Source organism: Spinacia oleracea, chromosome 4 (genome assembly GCF_020520425.1).
Source record: "Spinacia oleracea cultivar Varoflay chromosome 4, BTI_SOV_V1, whole genome shotgun sequence".
NCBI classification, from domain to species: domain Eukaryota; kingdom Viridiplantae; phylum Streptophyta; class Magnoliopsida; order Caryophyllales; family Amaranthaceae; genus Spinacia; species Spinacia oleracea.
In genome coordinates this window covers 106624149-106644474 of record NC_079490.1, presented here as the reverse complement: position 1 = coordinate 106644474, position 20326 = coordinate 106624149, and the positions used below count along the sequence as shown (strand labels likewise).

The following is a 20326-nucleotide window of genomic DNA, read 5'->3' as shown; positions in this document are numbered from 1 at the left end:
CCCTTCTTTGTTGTTGTAGCTCCTCCTTGCACTCTAATCTCCTCATACTTCAGCCATCAGCATGAAATATACCACATTACCACCAGAGGAAGTGTTTCACTTCAAAAATTTAAGTGTCTCACTATAAAGATTAAGATCCTAAGTCGTCGTTAGATACCTCATTCTACAATTGCAATTTTCCAATAAACCTGAAAGTATTCTGCAACTTGGGCTAGCAGCATGTCGCCCAGAGTTTTATTCAGTGAACGATAAGAAGATAGATCTGACTTTAACTTCTTTTTTTTTAGAGAAGGGAGGGGGAAGTAGAATGGAGAACACACCTATCTCCAAACAAATTTTCCCACGATTTGTTTCCCCTCAAACGCCCAAACCTTCACAAGTTAAAATGCCACTCAGCCAATATAGAGTGCTTTATATGCATTTCTTTTCACCATTGTTACCCCAAACAAAGTGAACTCATTTCCTTCCCAGACGATTCTATGTAATAAACTCCAACAAAAATACACAACATTATGCAAGGATGAGGAAATATTAACAGTAACAAAAATGACAAGCCTCCTACATAGCTTGGACACCAGCATTTGTGCTTAACCTCCAAAACCTATAGTGGAAGATGTGAAAATGTGGAAAACGTACATAGGCACAAAAGAAAAAGATGACAAAATAAAAAAGAAGAGAGATACCATCATAAACTAGACCCTCAAGTATGAATGACAAAAATTCCCAAAATTTTAATTGGCTCTATATTTGTATGGAAAACATACAGAGGCGCAAAGGTAACAGATAAAATAAAAAAAGAAGAGAGATACCTTTCATAACCTAGACCCTCAAGTATGAGTGACATAAACTCCCAAAATTTGATTGGCTCCATATTTGTAATGAAATATGCCTACAAAAGAATGGTAACACTAAACTATTTCAAATCAAGGACATCTATAAAGGAGTTTACTACTTTAATTACTATAAACAGAAAAGTAGAAAACTACAAAAGTTAGCTCCTTGATAACATGGAATAACAGAGGGGAGAAACAAAATAAAAAGATATGAACAGAAAGGATCGATGTTTTAAAAATCCTCCTCAAAATCATCAAAACTGTGTTTTTTTAAAAAGGAATGTTCATATAAGGCGCGGCCCATTTACATTTGATTGCAAGCACATGACTGAAAACATAGCAGCTTACAACAATGTTGCCGATGAATTGCAGGGAACTAGATATTGAGATAGATATTATATTCAATTTTGTCAAAAAATTTTGATTTTCACAGTTTTGAATTTAAATTATACTCACATAAACATAAAATTCCAACATACTTTCTGTGTCCCATAATTAAGTAAACATCCACTTTCAGAGATTATGGAGAGAGAGAAATTAGAGGGAAAAAAAAAATTGGAGTGGGAGGGTGTGGTGTGGATCCCAACTTTGGAGATTTAAAAAGTAGGGAGGAAATTTACTTAAAAGAGGTGTTAACTTGTTTTCAGGAAATCCCGAAACGAAAGACAACTTGACTGTGGGACTGAGAGAGCAAAGAATAGTTTATCTTCTGGGCAATCTCTTCTCAAGTAGAATATGGGTGAAATTGTGGAAGCGAAAATGGTAGTAAAAGGAACTCAAAAAAAAAAAAGAGGATAATACCTGCCCTGAAGCTTTTTCTGCAACTGTCCCTTTTGAAGCAAGAGCTCGTTCAGCACATATGTGAGCATGAGCGACATTTTCAACATAGGTGAAGTCATATATATTATTTCCATCTCCAATGATAAACTGTTTATGTTCAACATTCACAAAAACGTCAACAGTGTCTTGTTGCTTCACATTAGAAAAATACAAGGGGGATCACACGAGAAAAGAAAGAAAAGAATACTTGGTAGCACAGTGCAACCATAAACAACTAATTTGCTATTATTATTTCTTATCAAAACATAAACATCAACAACAAATTGCAGAGGCATATTTTCATACTCCTTTCTTCATAAAAAGCTGGTAATGATTTTGGGAAAAGGACTGCCATATTGCATCAGTATTCATCATTGAGAATTAAGGTAGACTTCTAATACAGTTTTGGATACATGCATCGCTTTGGGACAAGAGCGTAATTTACAAATGATCCGCACTTTTACTTCAGTGGCAATCAGTCTTGAGCTAAACTCTATCGGATCACTCCATTAGGAAAGGCTCAACTTGTACTTTTGCCAAAACCATTTTGTATTATGTGTTTGTAATGAACTAAATAGTAGAGGTTATAATCGATAGTGCAAGTAATATTACTGATAGTATCCTTAGGAATAAGACAAATTAGGTAGTTAGAGTAGAGATAATATAAATAAGGGCACACTAGGTTTAAATGGGCATGTTGAGAATTTCGTAATCTTAGGCTTTGGAGAGTGGTGACCTCGATAGTGCAAGTAATATTACTGACAGTATCCTTAGGAATAATACAAATTAGGTAGTTAGAGTAGAGATAATATAAATAAGGGCACACTAGGTTTAAATTGGCATGTTGAGAATTTCGTAATCTTAGGCTTTGGAGAGTGGTGACCTCAAGTCACTAAACCTGGAGATTGATGGCCTCAAGTCACCACCTTTGTATCCCATTTTGTGTTCATCACAATGTTACACGAAATGCAGGGCGGAGGGAAAGTGGTACGGGAACGCGAAACGCTGCCTCTAAAGTTCCCGGAACGTTGGTTCTTTATTTAATATAATTTTTTAAATTAAATATATTAATTTAGATATTTAATTAATTAATATTTTTAATTATTAGTCATCATTATTTATATTTAGTAACTTTATATTATAGCGGTGAGCGTAATCACTTTGAAAGAGTATTGGTGTAAGACTGCATCTTATAGAAAAGAGGAAGCCCAAAGTCAATGAATAATAGAAAAATACGACATGGGCTTTTAACAAACATCCCCATTGAAGACAAACCCGCATGACAATAAATTTCAGTCATCTCCCCACTTCTAGAGTCCCAGCCGCATGAAAGAAAGAAACAGGAGAGAGAAAAACATAGTTTTGAAAAAAGATGGAGAAACAACGTGAAGTAGACATAGCAATCATGATTTGTCTTCTTCCTGTGAACCCAACGCCATGACATTGAAGCCATGATAGCTCCTCTTCTCCCTCTCAGATCTACAATTGGATTCGCCAAACCAGATCGCCAACCGGTTTACGACCTGAATGTCGAACTGCAGCGACGCGGAACGATTGACCACAGGTTGCGGAACGGGGCACCGTTCCCCGTTCTGGGTAACACAGGTTCATCACTATCAAGCAAATTAATATATTTTCTGCCTTTAATTTTATGCTCAAGAATATCAGCTCCTTACCCTTGGTAACAGAGCGAGTTCTGGGATTAACTATTTGATTTTCTGGCTTGGTCGGCGGGAAATCTGGTGGGAAATCTAGTGGTGCATCTTATGTTTTCAATGCTGAAGTCCGCAAGTATGGCTACACTAGTGGCAGAATTGGTGAACGACAAGGTGATTTTGCTGGAGGACGAAGTGGTCATGTCGGCGAATTAGATGGCGATCCTGTTAGGGGTTACATCGGAGAGCGCAATGGTGGTTGTCAAAACCTCTATGGAAATAACCATAGTGGAGAAGTTTTCGAAAGAGGTGGTTCCAGAGGGAGCGGATCCGGCGAAGGACCAGGCGTAGCTAGACAAGGTAGAGTGAGTGGTGGTGTTGGTGTTTTGGTAGGTATACCAACTGGAAAAGGATTCGAAAGTAGCGTTGTTGGCAGTTGCCGGTCAGTATTTTCTTTGGGGGTAGCCCAATGGTGGAACACCACTAGGGTGGCGCGCTGACCATGGTGTAAAAATGCGGTATCGGTCGCGGTCACGGGATGGTGCAGTGGTGCGGTAACGGAATGGTCTCGGTGGTCGCGGATCGGGTCACAGTAGTGCTCGCGGATCGATTGGTGGGGAAATATAAATATAAAGTAACTAAAAATCTTAGTGAGGAAAATAAATATATATATAAAAATAAAAAATAAAGAGAAGAAAGCTCGTGGGTTAAACACCTAAATGGCAGAGGAAACAAAGTGTTAAAACTTTAAAGTAACTTTAATGGAAAAGATAAGTGCCTTTATTATTTTACTTTTAAAATAAAATAAATATCTTAGAAAGATTCCCAGAAAAAAATGGAAAAGTGTAACCAGACAGCTGTAAATCTTTGTATTAATTACAGAGTATATCTTTGACTTTTCTCCTGTCTACCACACAAGCCTCACCTAACTCTCTTCTCACGTGGATCCCTAAAAAAAAGAATGCTAAAAGTCTAATAAACAGGTGGTTCCGGTGGCCAATATGGCAGATTCCGACGACTAAAAGCCATAGCTTTCTCTGCCGACTGGTAATTTGGGATCGCATTTCTCAAGTGAGCAAAAGCCCTAAGCTTTCGTTCTCTATCTCCCTGATTTGGATCCCAATTTTCGAATCTGGGTTTCCAAAACCCTAACTAACAAGTTGGTTTTTCTGGTAAATTCGCGAGTATCTCGCTTGACTCGGACGATTTTTGTCTGTATCGGTCGTATCGGGCGAAATATCGTCCTTTTGGGAAACGGTGTGACAAATCGGCTAGTATCGTATCGCCAATGTGAAAATCCGAGTTAACTCGGCCGAGTTTTTATTCCATGGCGCTGACGAACAGGAGATCAAGGTTGAAAGAAAGGTGTATGGCAGAAGCTTTGCTGAGTTATTGGTTGGTTTAAGAAGTTAATACGAAATATGTTGTTAGGGGAATTTCCGTAATTAGACAGTGAAGACACATTTAAGAATCTTAAATTCAAGCTGGTAACACGTGCTCAACATTCATCCTTCAATATGATCTATTTGAATTATTGTCTAATCAATGAGGACTTGACTTCTTATGGGCCTACCAAATCAAAGCCCAATTCTAGCTATCATCCATCCCATTTCTCCGGTCGGATTTGTCAAAACCAATAACTCCACCAATTTTTTTTTAACCCCTCTTCTCTACCCTAAACCCACATTGCCACCAAATTGCAAAACCGAATTCGAGACCTTTTCATCCACAACTAAACCCAATTCAGCACTTACTAATCTTAAAACACCTACATAATCTTTGCATCACTGCCTCCAAGATTTATACCAACATTTCACAACTTCAATGATCATTTCTTCTTAGGACTCATTAGTGAGGAGCTTAAGCCAATGAAAGTCGGGCATAGTTGTTTTCAACATGTCACTGAACATTGTTGTGGAGGTTGGACATTCGGTGCTAATTACTACCCACTTTGAGGACAAGGTGAAAGTTTAGGAGGTCGGTATTGTTATGAACTAAATAGTAGAGGTGATAATAGATAGTGCAAGTAATTAATGCTAGTGTCCTTAGGAAGAAGATAAATTAGGTAGTTAGAGTAGAGATGTTATAAATAAAGGCACACTAGGTTTAGAGGGGCATGTTGAGAATTTGGTAAGCTTTTGGAGAGTGGTGACCTCAAGTCACTAAACATGGAGATTGGTAGTGTATTCCAGTTTGTGTTCATCATCCATCACGCAAATTAATATATTTTTCCGCCATTATTGTTATGCTCAAGAATATCAGTTATTTACGGTGTTACCAAATATGAAATCAAAGGGTAACATGAGTATTCAACACTTATGTTACTACACCTGTTGTTATAATCCGTTATTAATGTTATGCGTAACTGATAGTCGGATACTATTAAAAGTTTGAAATTCATGAATCATGATTAATGGGGAAAAACTCATATTCGGACACCACAAGCTTTAGAAACTCTTGGTTCTTTACAATATACGAAGTAACATGATAAGGTGCTAAAAAATATATTTTCAAGTACAATCTAGTAAATATGGCAAAACTCCAATGAAACATCGGTGAAGAAGAATGTTCCCAATTTGTCGAGTAAAACATGACAAATACACCTTGGACAGTTAGGAGGTTCATGAGAAAGCCTCTAGGGGGTGAAGGATAAGCTTGCCATTTTATCTTGGTTGCCCTATAGAAGGGGATGGCCAATCTTCGGGTAAATTCAACTTCATTGTTGAAAAACTGAATGCAAAAATCTCATCTTAGAAGTTTATGGATCTTTTTAAAGCAGGAAAATTGGTTCTCATGAATAATATCATAGCTACTTTGGGCCTTTGGCCACACATATCCTACCAATTTTCATCTGCCCTAAAATATCATCTAAGAAAGCAACCTTGGTTTTGCTGAAGTTCTAGTGGTTGAATTCCTTGGACAAAAGACCAATTTATTGGAGAAAGAAAGAGTTCTTGTGCAAGCATAAATTTGACGGTGGAATGAGCATTAGGATCTAGAAGCTCTGAATCGGCGGTGGAATGAGGATCTAGAAGCTCTGAACACATCTCTTCTCTTGTTCAAACAGGCATGGAGAATTCAAAAAAAAAAACACTAAGAGCTTGTTCGGTATCGTTATTTGTTCTTTTTCAAAACTAGAACCAAAATATGAAACCACAAAAAGTAGTTTCCAAATTTTTTGTTGAGTTTCCAAATTCAACATCATTCTATAGGTAATTAGGTATTACCATTTTTTATTTTATGATTCAATCTAAATTGTATCACTTTTAAAACCAAAAGCTGAAAACTAACAGTGATACCAAACGGGTCCTAATGCTTTTAAGTATAAATCTGATCTACTATCTTGGAATCCTTTGACAGTTGGTTAGGAAGAAGCTCTAGGGAAGCTAGTACTCTTCAAAAGAACACGCTCTTCTCAAAGGAGGAATAAGGAAGGTGGTGGGAAATGGAAAATTAATCCACATTCCAAAAGATGTTTGGGTTGGTGCTGAAAGAATTAAGACGACCACAAAAACCCCTTCCAATGACTTTCATCAAGTGTAGAACACATTTTTCAACTATCAGCGGCAACAGAATGCAGAGTTGATTTGGAAATATTTTAGTAAGACTGGTGCGAGGAATATTCTTGCAACTAATGTTTCTCTAGAGGAACAGGCAAATAAAATAGTCTGGGACTCTTGGGAGCCTCAAGCAAGGCAAGTACTCGATAAAACATGGCTATTGATTATTCATGAACTATATTACAAGAAAAACACGCAAGGAGCCATTCTGGAAGAACCTGTGGTAAAAGAAAATATTTCCCAAGTGGGAAAATTTTCATTGGAAAATTTTAAATAATACTTTAGTGACTTCGGCAAATCTCAGGAGGAGTAACAATGTCAGCATACACTGCGGGATGTCTGGTAGGTTTCCTGATTCCCTGGACAATTTTTCAAAGTGTGCAAATTTCCAAAAGAATTTGGAAAGTGAGAAACCTGGGAATTCACCCCACAAGTCCCTTAAAGTAAGGGTAGCAAAGCTAAACAGGACAAAAAAAGGTACACAGAGTGACAGAGTGGTTGAAATGGTGGCCTCTATGGGCTCTATATGGGCTATCTGGTTGCATAGAAATGAGATCATCTTCATGGACCATTCCAAACCCCTTATGAATGATGAAGCTAAAAGAAGATTGTGTCTTACCACTTTTAAGATGGAAGGCAAGTCTTGGAAAGGAGCAACTTTCTGTAGGTGAAGATTTGATGAGAAGAGAAGGCACTAAACTCAAAACAAATTTACGAGACAAACGTCTAAGTGAAACATACAAAGACGGCTATCTAGGCTCAAATAACGACATGTTACATATCAAATTAGACAAAATATTTAGAACAGAGCCTGTCACATAAGCTATGTTTTCAGTTGTCGGAAATAACAAAGGAAATTTTGGAATTTTCACCTCAAGCACCCATGTCCAACATTCAGACATTTTGATATGCATACAGACACTTGACACTTCAGTTTGGACCAAAAGAATGCAACGTTTTGTAACATGGCCAAGATTAATACTTGGATATCCATGCCTAAAACTAATAGTGGAATCTTAATAGCATGGCATCTAAGCAACCTTTCAGATCTAGAAATGATGCACATTGTTATTGAAGGTCAAATTATACAAATAAAGTAAATGACTCCTATAGGAACTCAAAAATCTTAGTAAATGCAACATTTGTCTGCCAATGTGTCTATATGCCCTGTCCATCTATCAGTCTATCTCTCTTTGCTTTAAAAAGGTTCCAAATCAAAAGTTTTGTATTTTGAAAGATTACAAGTATGTCTGGCTTTGTAAGTGGTTAAGAAAAGCCACGAGGTAAAAATATTTCACATATCTTCAGAACATGCCACCTTTGATGGTTTGATTATAGAAATCAGTACAAATCAGAGTATTAAGGACAATAAGGCCGTACCTTAGACTTCCCAGCCCTTGCAGCATCAACTAAAGATGGAACTAGTAGCTTGTCACCAGGGCCAAAGATACCACTTGGACGTAAGGAGCAAGTAAGAAGCCCCTTTTCACCATTTGCCTTCAAGACTAATGCTTCTCCTTCAGCTTTGGTGGCTGAATAAAAATCATTATGCTAAGAGAACCAATCATAGCAGTAAAGGAGTCAGTAACTAGAATACAAACTAGGATAAAGTAGCATAGAACTGGATAAAGAAAATGTTACCAGAGACAACAGCAGCAATTACACATGATTGAATTCAACAGACAAAATGAAACTCAGTCATGAAAATGAATTCCCATTTTCAGCACTATCATCACATCAGAAACATTAATAAAAATAAGCTGTGAGTCGGAGCTTCTTGCTACAAATTTGTAAGTGACCTTTCCAAGAATCAAACTAGTATACTTCAACAGCAGAGCTAAAACTACGTCAAAAAGTGCTTAAAAACGCATTGTCTTTTGGACAAAAGTACCAAGTTATCCAAGTTTTCTTCTAGCAATATAAAAAGCTGGCATCAAAATTTCGTATAGCTCTTAATCTAGTTAAAAATGCCTCCCCCACCCCGAATGAAAAAACATTATCAAGAATCACGGTAAACGAACTCACAGATCCTTTCAAGTTTTACTACTAAATAAGAATGCCTTTTTTCTTTCTCTCGGCCACTAATAGAGAAACAAATAGAAGACTTTTATAAAAAAAAAATAACAGCAATCCCCCTTTCACTTCAAGGTACTTATGCTTTGTAGAATATGACAACACTTCTTAACCCAGGGCCACAAAATGGTTGCAATGTTCGGATATACACTAGTTGTTGGCTTGGCGACGCCCCGGATTGTCAAATACTCAAATGTATTTTGAGATCTTTTTTAAAAGAAAGTCACTAAAATATAAATTTAATTACTATGATAAAAAATTTCTGCTTAATCTTTCTTCATTTATACATGTGAAAAATATAAATGTAATTAGAGAATAAAAATTGCTATTTTTCACAGTTTTATGTATGCTTTGAATAACTTTCAAAAAAAGATATGATTTGATAAAAAGAAAAAAGATTAAGCAACAAAATTTTATCATAAATTGTTAATCAAACATAAAGTTGGACATAAAGTTTTAACATTCATAAGAATGCATACATTTTTCTCTTTTTTTATTGCTTTGGAGTCATAAGTTGTTTCATTGGAGTGTTGCTTAAAACTTCAAACTAATGAATGCGAGATCAAGAGTTCAAGCACCAATAGTAACAACATTTTGTAAGGGACCAATATTTTCTCATATGTGCGCATGACATATGATGGAGGCAAAGATTCAATTGTTCTTTTGGCTGTGGGATATAATGAACTAAATCAAAATAGCTCTTAAAACCTCTTCGCTTCCTTTCCATGAAGTAGAAGATGGTCGCCTCCTTGTCGTCCCGTTATCGCTTTGGGGTCAATTGAAAACAACCTCTCTGCAATTGCAGGGGTAAGGTTGCGTACACTCGACCCCCTTACCCCGCTTCTAGTGGGATCCTCTTTGAGGCAATGGGGTAATGATAATGAACGTGCGCATGACATGGCACGACACATGTCACTTGCCAGGTCATGATGACACATGGAATGATGTCATGGATTACCTTGGAGTTTTAGTAATATATATATATATATATATAGATTAAACTTTCAATGAAAATGCCAGACGTTTCCTTCTCTTTTCACTTTCAAATGCGGGAACAAGAAAACACCAACAATTCTATCTCAGACTAATTCCAATATCATATACCTTAAAAATTTTGCCGAGTGTAATATAGAAAACAACTTAAATGGAAAGACAAACAATGAGATTGATACCTTGACTGGGTAGGATAAAGATTCATCTGCATTGAGAACCCCACGAACCCCATCAAAGACCACACTAGCAGAGCTAGTATAAATTAATCTCTTTACTTGCATCTCAACACATGCCTCGATCACATTCTTTGTTCCTGCAATACGAACAAAGGAAGGAGGAGTAAAAATTATGTTAGTGATACTCTGACAAGTATGCAGCTACAACTTCCAATTTCAATACTTAATTAGTAAAGAATCATGTTCACCTTCAACATTGACAGAGCGATGAAGATTGTAATTGTTAATAGAAGAATCAGGAGCTGCCATATGGAAGACAACCTCAGCTCCATGACAGGCTGCAAAACGATAGATGATGGCTTATATAAGCTAAATACACATTCTGGAACTAATTTTCAAGCCAAAGTGCAACTTAACAAAGATAATGTGTAAGTCTAAAACAAAAGGAAAAGGATAGCAAAGAAACCTTTAAGCATTTGAGCTTTATCTCTAAGATCAGCAGATACATATTGAGCACGCCCAGACGACAAAGCTTTACCAAGGGTTCCCTCCTCCTCATACGAATCAAGCTTAATGGAGGAACCCAAATCTGCTATTCGAACGCAAAACATTTCATAACGAATCAGCATTTCGACCAAATGCCTCGCCGCAAACCCTCTTCCTCCGGTAACCACACACCATCTCTCTTGACTTGCCATCAAAAACCCAACTACACCCCCTCCCCAATTGCATCAAACCATTAGCATTATGCAAACAACTCAAAATTACAACTTTAGCAAACCAAATTGCCGACTTAATAACCATTCACCTACAATCTAATAAATACGGAGTATCAAATAATTAAAAAAATAAAAAAAAAAAGAACCAAACAAGTAATTACATTAACTACTCAAATTCCCAATAAACCTTCATTTTCTGACTTTTTCGGTTAAACTTTAACACAACAATAATCTTAAATTTCAATCGGCTTCTTGTTATAGAGATTAATTGATAACGACACATTCCTATCTTGACTACTCATCGATTGGGTTGTACCTAATCTTAATTGTACCAAGATCATACAAATATACAGAAAATTAAGCTAAAAAAATAAGATATCCACTTACATTTTTCTGTAATTAACGATTTTGACAGGTGAATTTGATTTTTCTGTCAATGGAGGAAGACTGTTGCTCCGATTTGAATCAAGCTTTGGAGTTACACTCGTACATTTGCTGTTCTGTTTTTTTTTTTTCAAAGGGAATCAGATATTTGATTTTGTGGATTTAAAAAATAATTCACGTGGTGCTCACGACTGATCATGATTCTTCGTGAGAGTACGACTGTATGAGCTTATAAAGCGACGAGGAATGTCAAACATCAAGTCGCAACCCAGGCATCTAGATTTATACTTCGAATTTACCCTAATTTATCTATTAATCTATATATTAATCTATTAATCTATTAATCTATCTATTAATAATATATACTAAAAGAGACACCAGGAATGACACGTGTCAATTCCTGATGCGATTTTTTCCCGTCAATTTTTTTATTATTTTTTTTTTACTTTTGTTTTTTCTTAAATTATTAATCTATTGTTTAAAAAAGTAAAACGTGTTCCTAAAAATTATTAAAGAATAATGGGCCGACCTTACCTAAATCCTTGGTGAGGACTTGGACATGCCATATTTTTTAGAAGAAAAGTTGAACGGTATCCTAAATTACCGTTTGAGAATTTATTAAAGTAAAGTCGTATATATAAGAGAATAAAAAATAATTACACTTAATAATATTGGACCTTATTTCTGGTCATAATTTCAGCAAATAATCTAATACTATCTTTATTTTCCCCTTAAATTACTAATCTATTACTTAAAAAAATGAAACGGCTTCCTAAATTATCATTTGGAGAATATATTAAAGCAAAGTCATATATAGTAATAGATAAAAAAAATAAGTACACTAAATAATATTTGACCATAAATTCGGGTCATAATTTCAGCAATAATAGCAATATTTGGAGAATATATTAAAGCAAAGTCGTACTTTCCTTAAATGGTCAATTTAGATTGCTGAAATCGTTGTACGACCTCATACATAAATAGATTTCTTAACATAAGTACACCTGCTAATATTTGACCATACTTTCTGGTCATAATTTCAGCGATAATAACAATCTTTGGAGAATATATTTAAGTAAGGTCAGTTTTCCTTAAAATGGTCAATTTAGATTGATAAAATCGTTGAAATTATGACTTCACATAAATATGATCATAATTTCAGCGATTTCAACAATATCTGGAGAATATAATAAGCAAGATTTCAGCAAGAAAAAGGAAAAACGATAATAGAATAATAATATACGGAACACATTATAGAAATTATATATTACAAAAATTATATACATTAAAAATATAAGGAGATCTTGACAAATTCATCCGAAAAATATGACACGTACATCACTTTCAACTACATTCTTCAAATGGTTAATCCGAAAAGATGGATAATCCGAAAAAAATGTTTAAATTATAATCTTCTTACATTTTGATCGATGCGGATAACTAATTTCTCTCCTAATTAGCGAGACTATTATCAGAATCGAAAAATAATTCCGGAAACGGAAATATTAAATATTTGTTCGAAACGGAAATTAATCTCGGAATCGAAAATATTAAATATTGTTCGTATCAGAAATGAATTCCGGAATCGGAAATTTAATCGGAAGCGCGTCGTACGAATTAGCATCGGATGAGACTTGCTAGACGAAGGCCAGCACGAAGCCAGGCCTACGCCCAGCAAGCCAAGCGCCCAAACACACGCTGCCAAGCCACGCCAGGCCCAACGCAAGGCCAGGCCCATCAATGGCCTTGGCGCGCACGGAGCTGCGACATGGGCTGCGACGAGTGGGCTGGCGCTGTGCGTGGGCCGTAAGGCCTGCGTGCGGTGCTAGCGTATCACTCGAAGTGTATTCACAGACATCTGCGCCATAATCGTCATAATCATCGAAGATGGGGCTGCATGCACAGATTTTCATGACTTGATCCCAGACTTGGTTCCATGTGCTGTAAGGAAATGCGGCGAAGCTGCCTTTGCATGAAGTGTTGAGCCCTAAGATGAACATTCTCACCATTGTACGAGCGGAGATTGCCCATCTGTGATAGTATTCTTGAATGCACTCATCCTTTTCCTGGCGTACAGCCGGCTTTTGCTTGATGAGAGTGTCTCGGAAGCTTGAACCTTTGAGGGTGAGGCAGGCAGGGCCGTCTAGTATTTCCTCGAACCAAGGCTCTCCGAATAGTAGGTCGAAGTTAGTAGGCACATCGATTACCAGGAACTCAGCATTGTCGTAATAGGTGTCAAAGGAGAAAACCAGCTCAAGGACTCCCAAGACTTTGTATGTGACACCCTGGAGTTTGACAGTTTGTTGGGCACTCAGCATGAGATCGTACTCGGAGAACCCTAAAGCCTTCACGGTGGCGAGTGGACAGATGTTCTCTTGAATGTCGGTGGTTACCCTAGGTTCGGGGATTACCCAGTTTTGAGCACTTGGAAGTAGATGACAAAATCTTGGAACCATCAGTTCGTAACCTGGCTTGCATATTGTGGAGATCAGATTGCATGGAAACTCCTCTTCTTCATCTTCGCAGTCATAGGAGATGGCTTGTACATAGGGGGTTTGCCTAGCCCCTGGAGGTAAGGGTAAGGTCTTGTTGTCGACCATATTCTGGATCAAGTGCTTGAGCTTGTAGCAATCTTCGATGTCATGACCCTCCCCTTGATGGTATTTGCAATGAGTTGTCGGATCCCAACTCTTAGATCTTTTGTCAACTGGAGGATCGGGTGTTGGTCCGATTGGTGCTATGACTTGTTTTTCGACCAGCCGATCGAATGCCTCACTGTAAGACATCCCGAGGTTTGTGAAGACTCTTTGGGGCCTGCCTTGATAGTTGCGTTGATTAGTATTGCTTTTGAAGTTGTTTGACTTTGGACCTTGAGGAGCCTCTAGGGCGTTAACCTCATGAACTTTGTGTGTTGTCTCAAGTCTCTTCCCCTTCCATTTCTCAGTTTGCGGAGCTGGGGCTGCGGGTGCTTTCATTAGGTCATCCTCTATGTCGACCCCGATGTCGTAGCTTCTCTTGAAGATTTCTAAGCCTAGATACTTCATGTGAGAATTGTACTTTGGAAGAAGACCGGCAATGAAAATCTTGACTAATTCTCTCTCGGAGGGCCGGGTTACCATCTGGGATGCCATTTCCCTCCATCGGTTGAGGTAAGTAGTAAAGCCTTCTTGAGGCCCTTGCCTGAGAACTTCCAGTTCCCTTAGAGTGGTTTGAAGCTGAATGTTGGGTTGATATTGCTCCATGAATGCTCGAGCAACTGCCTCCCATGTATTTGTTTGATGTTCCTTGAGTGAATAGTACCACTTCTGGCAGACAGGTTCCAGAGACATAGGGAATACCACCGGGTATAGATCGAGTTCGACCCCTTTGATGGCCATTGTAGCTCTGAAATTCTTGAGATGGTACTTGGGATTGTCAGTTGATTTGAACTTTGGAATGTCATTGGCGGAGAATTTGTCTGGCAGATTAGCCTTCCCCTTGAGGTTGTCCTCCATTGAGGTGTCAAAGTAGTTCTCTTGATTGGTAACCTTACTGACAAGACTCTCAATCTTCTTGGTTAAGTCATCATCCGGCGCGCTCTGTTCCACGACACCCAATCGGTTGCTTATGCTCTCCACATTGGCACTGAGGCTGGCAAAAGCCGTTAGGAGCTGAGCGAGTTAATCAGAGGCAGACATTTGGATTGTTTCTTGAATGGGACTGGGAGTTTGATTTGTAGGAGATGAACTGGCTGCTCGTTCGATGCCGGCTATGAGGGAAGCTAGGGCTGATGGATTTCTTTTCAACCTTTCTCCTCTTCGACGAACTCACAGGATCTTCGGGCTCCTAGTTAGAACACACCAGACGATTTTAGAACTTGGACTTCCCGACACATGATATGATATGCATGCAATGAATGAGACCTATACTTGACTCTAAGTGTCACTCCGAAGATTCGGGATTTCGGATTTTGTACTTGTATTCGGGATTTGCAACCCGTTGGAAATGTTTGAGAGGAGCGTTCATTCTTTTGTGAAAGTTGGCTCTTGTACTAGAACTTGGGATGTCGAAAAAGAATATTTCGATCTATTGGAAATTGGACTTATTTGAAGGGAATTTCAACCCGCTTCACGAATTTGGAAATTGGACTTGTACTAGGAAATTGAATTTTGTATTATTTCAAGGGAATTTCAACCCGTCAATGTTTCAGGGGGATTTCAACCCGTTGGACTTTGAATATTTGAAGGGGATTTCAACCCGATTGAAAGGGAATTGATTTTGTATTATTTAAAGGGAATTTCAACCCGTCAATGTTTCAGGGGGATTTCAACCCATTGGACTTTAAATATTTGAAGGGAATTTCAACCCGCTTGAGAATTGGAATTATTTCAGGGGAGTTTCAACCCGTTGGAAGATTGGACTTGTATTATTTCTGGGGATTTTCAACCCGTAGAATTTGAACTTGTATTATTTCAGGGGATTTTCAACCCGTTGGAAATATTTGGAATGGGGTTTGTATTATTTTAGGGGATTTTCAACCCGTCAATATTTTAGGGGAATCTCAACCCATTGGAATTGGAGTATTTGAAGGGAATTTCAACCCATTGGAATTTGTATTATTTCAGGGGATTTTCAACCCGTTGGAATTTGAATTTGACTCGAAGTTTGAATTTCGAAATGGAAAAGGACGCGTTTTGTATGTAGAACATGAAGCTTCATATTTGGAAAATCCGACATTATGTCGCCATGGATTTGAGACATTGAATTTGGGAACTTGAAAGTCTGGCATTATGCCGCCGTGGACTTGGAGTGTAGGATTTGAGATTTGAAGGTTTGGATTTTTGAACTTCGAGCTTGAGGTTTGAAATATGGAATGGAAAATCGGCATTACGACGGCATGAATTTTTGAGCATAGGACTTGAAATTCGAAAGGTTGACATGGAGTTTGAGGTTTGAAAGTTGGAGGTGAAAAGTTGGCATTACGCCGGTCATGAACTTTGGCATTTGAATTTTGAGGTTTTGAGACTTGCAATTGGCAACTTGACTTCGATGCTTGAAGACTTGAATGTTGGAAATAGGAAATACGGCATTATGCCGTTGGATTTGTGTTTTTTGACTTTGAAGTTTGAAGCTTGAAATTTGGACTAGAAAATCCGGCATTAAGGCGTCGTTGGATTGAGTCTTGAAACTCGAACATTGGACTAGATGATCCGGCGTTATGGCGCCGTTGGGTTGCATTTGAAAATTGAAGTTTTGGACTAGAAAGTTTGAATTTGAACTTGAAGCTTGAAGACTAGAAAATTCGGCATTACGACGCCGTTGGATTTGAATTTGACTTGAAAATCGAAACTTGAGTTTGGAAAATCCGGCATTATTGCGCCGTTGGATTTGGACTTGAAAATTGAGGTTTTGGATTAGAAAATTTGAACTCGAAACTTGAAGTTTGAAATTTGGACTGGAAAATCCGGCATTATAACGCCGTTGGATTTGAACTTTGACTTAGAAGCTTGAGCTTTTGAAGTAGGAAATCTAGCATTATGGCGCCGTTGGATTGCATTTTGAATTTGAAAATGGGAATTTTGGACTCGAAAATCCGGCATTATGACGTCGGTGGATTGAACTTTGAATTTGGCATTTGGAATTTGGACTCGAAAATCCGGCATTATGACGCCGTTGGATTGAACTTTGAATTTGGCATTTGGAATTTGGACTCGAAAATCCGGCATTATGACGCCGTTGGATTGAATTTGGAATTTGGCATTTGTGCGTGAGGCGTGTTTAAGGTTTTGAATCAAACGGAGTGACACTCCTAAAGACCCTAAAATCGGCGATTTGGATGCATGAGGTTTGAATGATGCTCCTAGGGGTTTGGTTTCCTAGTTGGAGGCTAATTGGTTTTGGCAAGCTAGAACTCGAGGTTAGCCATTCACGCGTGCAAAGACGCCCACACAATGCACAAGTAGCACGTTGTCACACTAATCATGAATATGAATGCGACATGCAAAGTTCTCAACCTAAGGCCGGTCTAAGTTTTGTATGATGCAAGTGGTCGGCTTTGGGTGTCAAAAGGTACTTAGCTAAGAGACAGATCCGGCGACAAGCGTTCACGTTCCGCCTAAGGGAAGTGTGTGTTGGCAGACGACCTCCATACTTGACATCGGGAATGTCAAGCAAATGCCAAGTTTTGGTAGGCGCGGAAATGGTCACACATTTTGGTCAGGAACCGTATGGAGAGTCACCATTTCGTTGCCCCCGGGGCTAGCCCGAATGTAGAACACATCCGTTTGGGAAGGGGTAGAAATTCATTTTGCAGAATATGGTTTTTGAAAAATGCATGAAATGCCTAGAAATTGAAATTGAAATCGTACTTGAATTTGTATTTGTAAAGCTCGTTTTTCGGCACTCGTTCATGAGGCTTGGGAGCGTCCTTCCAGATGCAAAAATAGACTAACTCCCAACACGAAAAGTTGAGAAAAAGTGGGCGACAAGCCACTGTGAGCCACTGTCCTGGATGCAGGCAGTGGCATTGGGCGCAGGGGCTGCGCCTGGCGCCAATGCTGGCATCCAGTACTTCGGCAGATCAGTGGCCAGTTGCTCGAAATTTGCTCGCATTTTCGAAATTGAAATTAGAAAAGTCCCCAGTGGAGTCGCCAGAATTGTAGGGGGTTATTTTTCCCGCTTCCTACAAGGGGGGCTTTTGAGCCGGCTCGTTTAGAGAACCCTTTGAAATTTTTGCACCTCGAAGGAGTCGCCACCAAACTTTATTTAAGGTCTTGTTTGGAAAGACCGCAAATGACTCTATTTTCGGATAAGGCCTTGAATCCTTGAAACGGATGGGTGAGATCCGGGCTCGGGAACGAAAATGCTTATTCGACGAGCTTTAGAAATATTCAAGTACGTTGGCACAACATTAGTTCAAAAATATAACCCTAGATTAGACTATGTGGGTTAGAATTTTAGAGCAAAATAGAATTTCTAATTGTACGGTGGTCACTTTTCTTTAAAGATTGATTTAAGGAACCTAAGGCCGGTTTGTCCAAAAATATCTTTGTTAAGCGTGATGTAACCTTTGTATTTTGTTGTATTTAGCATGTTGGTGATGAAAGCGATAAAGCACATAAAGCAACATCACAATACTAAATTAAGTGCGGAATTAGTAAATACAAGACCCCCTAGAAAAGGACTAGGGAGTAGGTCCACATTGCCTAGAAATGGACTAGGCAAGTAAAGATGCGGAATTGAAAGTGCGGAATTGAAATTGCGGGATTGAAATTGCGGTATTGGAAGTGCGATATTGAAAGTGCGATATTGAAAGTGCGATATTGAAAGGTGCGATATTGAAATTGCAATATTGAAAGGTGCATAATTGAAATTTGTACTTGGGCACATGAGATTCGAACGCCAAGCGGCTCCTTAAAAATAAGTGCGCCCGACATGAATTCAAAGCCAAAAATCTCAACTTGGGAGAGGTTGCTCAACCCAAGTATCCTAGATTTTGCATATTAAACTTGAAATTGAAAGCTTGAACATTGAAATGTTTGAACTTGAAATGATTGAAATGTTTGAACTTGAAATGATTGAAATTTGAACTTGAAATGATTATAGTTTAGGGAAATAACTATGAATAACCCTAAACATGGCAAGATCTTTGAAAATTGAAGATTTGAACTTGTATATTGAAAATGGAGTTTTGAATCTCAAAGACTAAACCTTTAAATGTTAAAAGGTGTTTATCTTTGATTACCCCATGTTTGATGGTGATTCTAGCCCAAGTGATGATTGTAAACAACTTGGACATCCTTGAATCTTTGAAAATTGTATTTTGTATTTTGAAAAAGATTGTATTTTTGAAAAACATGTGTGATTGTTGCAAGTGGTGTTTTTTATTGATTAAAAACACCAACTTGCTAATCATTTAGAAATCAAAGCAACATAGTTGATTAGAATGGGATTCGGATTTACCTAGTTAGGTTTAGGCAAGAGCTCCTAATTGCTTTTGAATTTAGGAATCTTGTATGTGTTTTTGAGGAGTTTTTGAGTTGTATTTTTAGGCGTAATGTCGAAATTACGACGTTGTATTGTTGTTCTCCTCCTCATTATGCTAAAAATGAGGGGTATTTATAGAAGGAAGGGGTACAAGGCACCAGCACACGTCAGCGCAGGGCGCTGGATCAGCGTCGGGCGCTGGTGACGTGGCTTGAATGCCGCCAAAGCAAGGACGGGGAATCCGTCCTTGTTTCGTCTTGTAGTGTTGTACCTGTTGTACGAATAGTACTAGGTTTGGCGTTTTGTATTTGCTTGGAGGTTAAGGCATCGTTTAGCGTCTAAAAACAAGCCTTTCTCGGGTTTTTGAATTCCGGTTTTACGGGACGGGGCCCGGCATGCTCGGTTTTGTGGGTCGGCGCCCGAATTTGACTTGCCTTATATGATTTTGAGTGGAAAAGGCCTAGTAAAACCAATGGGATGGTCTAGTAGTTGAGATTGTACTTGGATTTTGAAATTGGATTTTGGAAGTTGTATTTTGTACCGAGTTTCGGGAGGGGAACGACCTCGGGGATTGGATTTTGGACCTTGTATTTTGGAAGCATTCTTAGCAATTGGGATTTCCGCGTGGAGTTATTCCAATCACCTAACAAGGATAATGGTATCGTCATCATCCCAAAGGGGAGACACGAATTAGGTGTCTACAATATGAGTCATAAAACATTACTAATAGTTGCAAACCAATACTCAAAATCAATAACACACCAGGAAGCTATCATACATTCCTAACCAAATCAACTAGCAAAGCACCAAGTCCATAAATAGTTGGTCAAAGTTGACTCATGTCAAGGCATCAAAGTAATCAAATATCAAATCATGGCTAACATATCAACATTGCTCGTCATCAAATACCAAGAATCAAAACAATTTTTAAATCAAGGGGAACAGGGAAGCATGATTTTGTATTCATCGGAACGTATTTTTTTCCTATTTTTTCAAAGCGGTAAATCTAACCTATAAAGCAGTAAACACACCAAAATAAGAGAAAACATAGAATACAAAAAGAAAACACACCTAATATGTACAAGGAAATGAAATACCCCTCCAAGCTAAATCAGACAATTGTCCTCATTGGCTTAAGGGGTACCGAAC

At 38.2% G+C, this 20326-nt stretch overlaps 1 protein-coding gene across 4 annotated transcripts in view; it reads right to left on the bottom strand.

Moving 5' to 3' along the window:
• LOC110787809 (3beta-hydroxysteroid-dehydrogenase/decarboxylase) overlaps positions 1 to 11464 on the bottom strand; it is a 28612-nt gene extending 17148 nt beyond the window's left edge. For 2 of the 4 annotated variants that reach the window (XM_021992451.2, XM_021992452.2), the window contains exons 1-7: positions 11216 to 11464; positions 10576 to 10818; positions 10358 to 10447; positions 10113 to 10246; positions 8248 to 8418; positions 1635 to 1760; positions 810 to 889 (exon numbers count right to left, since the gene is read on the bottom strand). In XM_021992451.2, coding sequence (XP_021848143.1) covers positions 810 to 889; positions 1635 to 1760; positions 8248 to 8418; positions 10113 to 10246; positions 10358 to 10447; positions 10576 to 10807 — 833 coding nt within the window. In that variant the 5' untranslated portion in view covers positions 10808 to 10818; positions 11216 to 11464. The remainder of the gene's footprint in view (positions 1 to 809; positions 890 to 1634; positions 1761 to 8247; positions 8419 to 10112; positions 10247 to 10357; positions 10448 to 10575; positions 10819 to 11215) is intronic. The other 2 variants (XM_021992453.2, XM_021992455.2) reach the window with 2 other exon arrangements.
• Between the last annotated feature and the right edge of the window lie 8862 nt (positions 11465 to 20326).